The sequence below is a fragment of the Etheostoma cragini genome, chromosome 14 (genome assembly GCF_013103735.1).
Source record: "Etheostoma cragini isolate CJK2018 chromosome 14, CSU_Ecrag_1.0, whole genome shotgun sequence".
NCBI lineage: Eukaryota > Metazoa > Chordata > Actinopteri > Perciformes > Percidae > Etheostoma > Etheostoma cragini.
The window spans coordinates 23,342,962-23,352,821 of NC_048420.1; the positions used below are offsets into that span (position 1 = coordinate 23,342,962).

General features: G+C 41.8%; 1 protein-coding gene across 2 annotated transcripts in view; it reads right to left on the minus strand.

The window, feature by feature from the left end:
• LOC117956460 (venom phosphodiesterase 1) overlaps window positions 1–9,860 on the minus strand; it is a 59,901-nt gene that overhangs the window by 38,802 nt on the left and 11,239 nt on the right. For both annotated transcript variants that reach the window (XR_004659277.1, XM_034891536.1), the window contains exons 4-9: window positions 9,401–9,526; window positions 8,320–8,380; window positions 7,097–7,194; window positions 6,133–6,212; window positions 3,235–3,354; window positions 2,723–2,832 (exon numbers count right to left, since the gene is read on the minus strand). Coding sequence is in view for 1 of the 2 variants with exons in the window: in XM_034891536.1 (XP_034747427.1) it covers window positions 2,723–2,832; window positions 3,235–3,354; window positions 6,133–6,212; window positions 7,097–7,194; window positions 8,320–8,380; window positions 9,401–9,526 (595 nt within the window). In the remaining variant the exon portion in view is untranslated. The remainder of the gene's footprint in view (window positions 1–2,722; window positions 2,833–3,234; window positions 3,355–6,132; window positions 6,213–7,096; window positions 7,195–8,319; window positions 8,381–9,400; window positions 9,527–9,860) is intronic.

Sequence of the window (9,860 nt, forward strand, 5' to 3'; positions counted from 1 at the left end):
CAGGGGGCATAAGTATACACCCCCTATGTTAAAATACAGGGGCATAAGTATACACCCCCCTATGTTCAAATACAGGGGGCATAAGTATAAACCCCCCTATGTTAAATTCCCATAGAGGCAGGCAGGGGTATTTATACTTATGCCCCCTGTATTTTAACATAGGGGTATTCATTACCACATTTCCTCTGGTTTGCTCCCAATATAGAAGACCGGAGGAGTTCTTAGAGGGAGACTAAGATAATTTCTTCTGTGTCAGCAAGCGGTTGTTTTTGCTCTCCGGTGGACTAATGACCTGAAGCAGAAAGCACACCGCTGCTCAGAGCTTCCAGGATGCAAATGCAATATAAATGTCCGTTTACTGGAATTAATACGCCTTAATTGATTGACACTCCTTCCTGCTGTAGGATCAATGTGCTGACCTTGGCACGGGCTGATAAAGTTAGAAGAGGAACATCTAAACTTCCAATGAAACCAACGTCACATTATCCCACACAGTGATTATAAAAAAAAATGTAAAAACATTTCCATTGCTGTTGCAAAATCAGCATCAAAGCAATCGCTTTGAAAGCACTTTATCTAATATCCCCGGGCCTGTATCGGGGCATTGCACTTTAATTGATGTTGCGTCAACATCTCACTCTGATCAAAGTTTAACATGTTAAACACCAAGCTTGAGACATATTTACAGCTTTTTATGAACGCTTAATCATAGCCGGTTCTCTTCTTTATTCACAGTAGACACATCTAAAGCTCTGTTAACCCTCATGTTGTCCTCAGTTTTCAGTTATTTCATCACAAAAAAAAAAAAACCGGCCTTCAAAATACGCTGAAAATGTCGACATCAGAAATCTCAAATAACCCTGGAAAAAACCTTTAGAAAAAGCACCCACAACACTGAAAAAGTGAGAAAAATATCAGAAAAAGCGATGTGTTGACAAAAAAAAACTATTTTCACGGTTGACGGGAAGACAACACAAGGGTTAAACGAATATATTCTGAATTGTTTTTGTTTTACGGCAATAAATAACTTCTGTAACAATAAATAAATCCTTTAAAAACACCCACCAATCACTGCCTCGCGGGCCGCTTGGAAAGGACCAATGAAACGCCTCGTCGCCCCGCTGTGCACACTCTGCTCCTCCTGAGTCTAACGTGTGTCGCCGCCGCCAACAGTGATCATTCAGTGTGATCATATTAGGCGTTTTCTTACCGGTGAATGAGACAGGAAGTAGTTTTGATAACAGAAATGAGGAATAGAGGCCACTCCAGATCTAGCTTTTACAACATTAACAAACTCTGCCTTTAAAGTGCTCATGTCATGGAGACAAAAATCACTTTTTCTGTGATTTGGGGTGTTATTTTGTGTCTCTAGAGCTTCCACGCGCACCAAAACTTGAATAAAAACACTATGCATGGTGTTTTGAGTGAGATCTGGTTTCTGAACGACGTCCTCTGTCTTCTGTCTCCGGGTGAGCTGTTCAACATCTGCACGGCTTTCTACGTCACTAGAGACGGGGTGGCTAACTGTAGCATGCTAGCTCATTCTCAATGGCAAAACACTGCTACAACACACACTAGTTCTCCACAATCTCCAAAAGAACTACTTCCTGTCCCTGTTCTACTTCCTGTCTCTGTTGTGCAGGGACAAGTGTCCCTGGTCTAGAAGAAGTCTCCCAGCTGATCCTGCCTTGGACTGACCAAAGCTGGAGAAAGAGTTATCTAGCTGATGGGATCTTACCGAGCTACTGAGCATGTGCAACTCCCAACAAAGATAGAATAGAAGATAGGATGTCTCACTCTGGAGCTAAAACTGAGACCTGGACACACAGGGTGAAAACAGGATCGGTAGAAATATGTTGTTGTTAGAAATTTAAACCATGTAAACCTATTCTGGTACAAGCTGAAAACTCAAATGCTCAAATGATGAACCTGAGAATGAGCATGATGTGGGCACTTTAACAGGGAAAGGAGCTCTGTCACAAGGTACCAGTTTTCACAATGTTGGGAATTGGGTAACATTTTTCTAAGGAAACATTACATTTTACATGCCTTGTTCCCGCAAATTTCCCAACACCAAGCCAGTCAAAAAAACGGTCTGTTTAAAAAGCAAGAGACCTTGTTGAGAGTTAAAAAAAAAAGAAAACAGTTCACCAGTCATCTTTACAGTAAGCTGCAGCTTATCTGCAACACACACACACTTCCTGCAGTGGCGTTAAGATTGACTGAAGGGAAACTGTTACGTCACAATTTTGGCCTTTTTTAGCTAAAAAGCTGTGTTAACCCGGGAGGACGACGACTGAATATTTCCCGTTGCAATGCGGTATATTGATACATGGACGCTAAATAGCAATCTTTTATTTAAACGGTGCCCTGCCACACAAAACCCTTTTTACTTGCATTTTTTAAAAATGTGTTAGGTGCAAATATATGTGTGTGTGTGTGTGTGTGTGTGTGTGTGCGTGCGTGTGTGTGTTTTTGTGGTGAATGTGAAGATGAACTGCTACCTCCTCTGTCAGCTCTAGCCACTGGAAAGAAATAAGAGGAGAAATCAGACCAATCACTGAAGTTGGTCAGTCCCACATCATACTGTCTGGGCCGTTGCACTGCCTGATCTTTGGTACTGGTGCCCTGCCAGTAACTTTGGGGACCAGGCGATCATCCAGCAGGCTTTCCTGTTCTGGTTTCCCAAAATGCTTTTGAAACACAGGAATGTCGGTCTTACCCGTCGTAAGGTCGGTAGATGTCGGGAAAGCTTCCGTTGATTTTGACATCTGATCCTGGCCAAAAGAAAGTCCCCGACTTCAGCCGCTGTTGCTTCACTGTGTGCCAAATCTACAAAGACAAACAGGACAAATCAACACAGGCCAGGGCCAGGGTCAAGGTCAGGGTCAAGGCCAGGGCCGGGGCCAGGGACCAGGGGCCAAGACCGGGGACCAGGGACAGGGCCGGGACCAGGGCCAAAGACTACTCTTATTATGGCTGCTCTTATAATGGGAGCGCAATTTGGAAATAATAACTTCTCTGCCAATTCTGCACTTTGAAAATTCCTCCACTGGGCCTTATCGGTCCCTTTAACGGCCGATTCTGGCCCCAGGTCCATATATTTCACACAACTTAAGATCTACATTTATAAGCACACTTCTACTGAGTCACATTTTTGGCTTTATTTCAACCTGAGTCACAGATAAGATAGCACTAAGCTCTGAATCCACCAGCCAGTGGTCAATGACTCACGGGCTGTCCGAGGTACCAGTCCGGGTTGTCTTTCTCAGGACTGGACAGACTGAAGGTGGCGTCAAACACGGGGTCGTACATGGTGTTGTCAATCAAACCGTTGGACTCCGGATAGAGACCCTGAGAGCAGAGCAGAGCAGAGGGGAAGAGAGGTTTAGGTTTTCAAACTAGCAACATCTTATCTCGTCTCGCTTAGACTATTGTAACAGTCTTTTTATTTGCTTTAATAAGAAGGATCTTTGTCGTCTCCTGACTGTCCAAAATTCTGCTGCTAGGCTTTTAACCCACACGAGTAAAAGGGCCCATATTACTCCAGTTTTAGCTTCACTTCATGGGTTACAAGTGATATTTAGAATGCACTTCAAAATGTTGGTCCTAACTTTTAGAGCCCTACAAGAACAGGCACCCCCATACATCTCAGACCTGATCCAGCTGCGTTCATCCTCACGTAGTCTGAAATCAACAGGCCAGAGACTATTAGTTGCCCCCCTTACACATTTTAAAACTAGGGGGGACCGTTAATTTCAAGTTGTTGCACCTAGGTTGTGGAACGCTTTGCCTCCTTCCATGCGCTGCTTAGACTGTGTGGTAAACTTTAAAACTCAGTTGAAATCTCTGCTTTTTAAAGAGGCTTTTAACTAGATAGTAGGGTGGTTAGGCTGGTCTTATGTGTACGTGTTATTCTTTTGTTTTTTGTGATGCATTGTATTTAGGAGAGTTGTTAATGCTTCCTTTTTCTTGTGAAGCACTTTGTGATCTTCATCTGAGAAAAGTGCTATACAAATACATTTTACTTACTTACTTACTTATCTGTACATGTGAGCTGGATAAATTCATTATAGAGGACATGGACTGACACATAGTAACCCTTACTTACTCAGACAAATTAATCAGAGAAAGTCCATTTGAGAGCTGGATAATTCATGAGCTCTGCACAGTATTTAGGAAATGAACCCTGACAGAGTGGTGATTCAGCTAGACTTTGAATAGTTGTATAGTAGTAGAATGAAGACAGATGAAGCAGAGCAGGCCAAACACTTTCTGTGATAGATTAAGTTTAATTTTTCCAGTTTATTTTCACATTGCACCACAACTCGACTTAGTAACCAAAGAGTGCTTAAAGGAAAGCAATTCCGAAATGCTTAGAAGTGGCCTAAATACTTGAAATTGTTTTTAGGAGGAAGGTGAATTTCCTGCAGTTGCTCATCCTTGATAAAACCCCTGAGGTTTCTCACGGTAGGACACAGGACATGAAGATTAGAAGTCCCTTTATTGGACAATTTTCAGATACGATTCATAAATCACAGAAAATCCACATGCATAAAACAAGAGAAAGAAAACAAACTACCAAATACCATCAATAGAAACGTTGTGCTTTTTCCAATCGAAAACCAACCACCAACTCTTCATCCTCGCCCACAGAGCATAACGCTCCCCTCATAGCCCACAAACCACTGAAAACCAGAAATTTGTCCATCATCTGGTTACATGAAACCTCCACCCTCAATCGGGCTTTGACCGGTCCTTCCAGCATCGGCACTGGCTCTACACTACCAGCTCCCTGCGCCCTGTTTCCTCTCTGAGACCCTGAACCCTGACTCTTAAGTGTGTGAGAGTTTATCTGATGAGCAGGTGGCATCTTGTACGGCAGCCTCGGCCATAAAAGCACTTTGAGTACTCGTTAAGACTAGTAAAGCGCTATATACAGTCCATTAACTTAGTGTATTTTGGACCAAAAATTAACCATTCCCAAAAATGACCTCTCCTAAAGCCTGAACACACCTTTTAAGAAGACTCTCTAGAGAAAGGACAGGAGAGCAGAGGGTGTTATTTGGATATGAACCAGTTTCTCAGCGGAACACGTATGTAGAAGATGATCTATGACCAAAGTCGGAGTCGCAATGACAAAAGAACAGAACAAGCTCTGAATAAGATGTTAGTCACTAAAAGTAAACATGTCTCTCTAATGGGACTACTCTGGAAAATAGGGATTATCTCTCTGAAAAACAGGGACTATGTATCTGACAAACAGCTCATTTCTTCACTTGTGCATACATGCTTTATGTCTATATGCAAAACACTTCAAGGTTTAACATGAATCAGCCTGTAGAGGAAGCATGTTGGTGTTGGAGACAGTTCACAACAAAATCCATAACACATATTTTTTCCTCTGACTTGAAGTGCTTTTTATCCTGTTGGAGATGTTGGCGGGAGACACGTCGGACGGCTCTCCAATTTATTTTGAACATGATGGCACTTGGAATTTGGTATTTATATTGCCAGAAAAATACATTGGAAAAACTCAACAGGGCAAGGCATTTCTTAGAATTTAACTGCACCATCATGCTCCTCTAGAGGTTGAAAACAGTCTGTCCATCACACCCCTTTATGTACAAAAAAAAAACCCTAGAGTCATTTAGGTGTGGTTCCAAGCCACCTGCAACCATTAAAATTTCTCTGCATGTAAAAACCAATTGCTGATGAACTATGGTTATGTATTTGTGTTCATAGGACCCCCTCTGAAAAAGTAGACACTACATCTGAAGGGGCTATCCTTGCAATAAATTCAAAATTCAAAAATACATTGCTGAAAAAAGGGTTTGAGAACCGCTGTCCTAAGCCCCATGGGAATAGTACATACAATGCAAAGGAAAACTAAAGCTTCGCAGGTCAGCAACAGTAACAGTTATGTTTTTACTTGCAATTCAGCTACAAATGATGCATGTAGGGTTGGAGCTTAACCACCAAAAATCTAAATGGGAGTTTTTCACAAGAACTTCCACATGCGTGAGGAATGTGCATACTCTACAAGTTTATATCTACATCTGTTGGTGCATGTCTATGATTGCCTGCGAGCACAGCTCCACGCGCAGCAGTGTGAGTGCCGTGTGTCTTTACCGTAACGATGGTGTAGTGATTGGGGAAAGTCTTGCTGGGAAAGGCTGCCTGCATGTACGGTGCCGATGTTCCACACTCCTCTGTGATGTGAAGAAACAGAAGACAATCCACATTAGCTGCTTCTCCCACTGAAGACATCACTATTGGGCATGTGACACATGACATTAACCAGTTTAAAATGGAAGGAAGTGCGTCTAATGAAACTAGCAACATCTGTACATGTTGGCTGGATAAATTCATTACAGAGGACATAACTGACCCATGGACTGACACATAGTAAAGCTTACTACTTAAGTCCATTTTAGAGCTGGATAATTCATGAGCTCTGCACAGTATTTAGAAAATAAACCCTGACAGAGTGGTGATTCAGCTAGACTTGTTTTGTCTGGTCGACATGTTGTTCTCTCATTCAAGAGGTTTCATTAGTTCAGGGACTTCACAGAGACATGAAACGTCTTCAAAGCCAAATAACAAAGTAATTTGACTAAGTGTTTTTTTAAATCATCCAGATCCTGGTAACAGTCACTGGAGAGCCCAACATTGTGACATATCAGAGCAGTTTTGAAAGCACCATGTAGAAACACTTAAGTGGTTGTATAGTTGTAGAATGAAGACGGATGAAGCAGAGCAGGCCAAATATTTACTGTGATAGATCACCTGTTAGACAAGTTTTATTTTCCCTGTGGATTTACACATTGCACTGCAATTCTACTTAGTAACTACTTGAAGGAATGCAAATCTGAAATGCTCTGAAGCGGCCCAAATACAAGTAGAATTTTCTAGGGAATTTGAATTTCCTGCAGTTGTTCATCCTTGATAAAACCCCTGAGGTTTCTCACGGTGAACAGACATGTCAACGGTCTACGTGCATGGGAGTGTCTTAGTTTTCCAAAAGACTGTCTGGTTCTGTCCACAGGACCTGAAGATTAAAAGTGGAAGGTAGCGTAATGCGGTTAAGACTAACTGAGTTTGTCCAGAGTAGGGAGGAGAGCGCTCCACGTCTGCAGGTACTCAGCCCGCAGGCCGTCCAAGGAGACGAGGAGCAGAGGCTGCTGCGTAAAGCTGTGACGGAGGGAGGACATAATGTAATCAGAGAGAGAAGACTAAAACTAAATACAGACATGCACACACATCAATGACTCAGGGATGAGATACAGCGTCAAGCTGCTGCCGGTTGCTACTAATGGATCACAAACTGTGAATGCGTTCATTGCTAGCTCAAAAGCAACATTACGTAACTTTTCCCTCTGTGGTCCCCCCTACAGGTTGTCTCACTGGGACTGTCACTCCCTGATGTGAGGCGAGTGCAGATGGGAGTCGTGCATGCTCAGATTTAAACGTTTACGACATAACGTCTCATACTGAAACTTGTGAAATCCATGAAATAATAAACTTATTACAAACAAGAGAAGATGGACATCATTTCAGAAACGTTGTAGCTATCTGTGATTGTTTGGTTGCTAATGTTAGCTCAAAACGCCACTCCAGTGACAGCCTTTGTTGTGTTTAATGCTAGCTTGTAGCTAAGCTAGCAGTCATTTCAAAATCGTTTTAGCTATCTGGTTGTTTGATTGCTAACGTTAGCTCAAAACGCCATTCAGCCGACAACCTTTGTTGTGTTTGATTGCTAGCTTGTATCCAGCATTGAACACATTTTTACTGTCTTGAAATTTACAGAAGTTAGCACCTTATATGCTACTTGTCGCATGCGCGACTCATATCTGCACTTAACTTACATCGCGGAGTGACAGGAACTACAGCCAACCCGTAGGGGGACCAAAGTGGGAAAAGTTACATAGCGTTGCTTCAATGTAATTGCAACATTTTTATCAAGCTCTTTATCAATGTCTATTTGATTGCATTTCCCTAATTTCCTCATCTTAAAATGGTTAGCCAGCAGCTGTACGTTTAGGTAACTGCTGTAAATGTGGAGTCTGGAGACATTTTGTCCAAAAGTAATTACTATTCAGGACCATCAAAGTTATGAGGCAGACATTTTCACACATCTTAACTTGATTCTGTGATTAATGAAAATATGATAACTCAAAGCAAAACTAAACCTGCCTAATGTGCAAGAAAAATGACATTTCATTCATTTTGGCTTAAAACTAAGATAACTTCAATCTGATTTCATCAGATCTATATTCTTGTATTTCTGATCATGAATCTCTCACGTTGCATGCTTACCCTGCTGGACATGCGGGGGTTGACAGGTCCTCACACTTGTCCTCCACCCACTCTCTCTCTCCTACAGCAGGGCGGGAAAACATTTTACAATTTAACCAGCGAATTAAAGTTAAAGTTAAACACTTGTTGGTTGAATTTATGTACACGGACAATCAACCAGAACTGATGTTTTTACCAGTTTTATATTCACATTTCGGTCAGACAGGAGAGCTAAGAGAGCTAACAATATGTGGACAATATAATCATAATTCACCGTAAAAATTCTACATGTTATTTTTGGACCACTTTTCGTTATTAAGATTAATCCTAACGTTTTTCTGAGCGACCCTGATCCCTAATTACAGTCATGTTTTGGGGGTCTGATGGTTATCTAACTCTATACATATACAGCACAGGCCAAACGTTTGGACACACCTTCTCATTCAATGCGTTTCCTTTGTTTTTAGGACTATTTACATTGTAGATTATCACTGAAGGCATCAAAACTATGAATGAACACACGTGGAATTGTGTACTTAACAAAAAAGTGTGAAATAACTGAAAAAATGTCTTAAATTCTAGTTGCTTTTTGGATAGCGCTGCAAACCTTTGGTGTTATCTCAACGAGCTTATACAAAATATTCATATAGCAATGAAGCACGTTATTTGGGGGACGGATCGCTAATAAAAATAATTTTATTTGCTTGTCTATTTCAGATCTGTCACTGCATAGCGGTAAGTCCATATGGGTATTTTCATACAGATAGATTTATACTTTTCTTGCCTCTAATCTCTAATTTCCTTCAAGTTTTGGAAGTCTGATGGTTCTCTAGCACTACATAGATATACACAATACTCACATAGCAATGGAGTGTAATTTTCAAAGGCTTTGTACATTTTATTGAGCTGTACAATAAATCTTATTTGCACATCTGCAAACATGGCTCTCCTGATTGAAATGCATTGAGGGGTTTATGTAACACTAACTTTGTGGTTTTTGTCTCTTACCGTTAAACAGCTTTTATTTTGCAAAGCCTTATCTTCTCTTTATTCATCGACTCACTCCTCACACCTCTTCCCTCACCTCTGTTCCCATTCTCACCGTGGCAGACATGTTTGTAGTTTGTGCAGCAGTCTCCTGCAGACAGACAGTCCTCGGAGCAGTGACATCTGCTCTGCGTTAGCCTCTTCTCCCCGCAGCGCAGCGTCGTGCACTCCCACTGCTCCGCTGCAGGAACAATCACGGCGTTAGTGTACTACGCTGCAGGAACAATCATGCAGTTAGAGTACTACGCTGTAGGAACAATCACGGCGTTAGTGTACTACGCTGCAGGAACAATCACGGCGTTAGTGTACTACGCTGCAGGAACAATCATGCAGTTAGAGTACTACGCTGCAGGAACAATCACGGCGTTAGTGTACTACGCTGCAGGAACAATCATGGAGTTAGTGTACTACGCTGCAGGAACAATCATGGAGTTAGTGTACTACGCTGTAGGAACAATCATGGAGTTAGTGTACTACGCTGTAGGAACAATCATGCAGTTAGAGTACTACGCTGC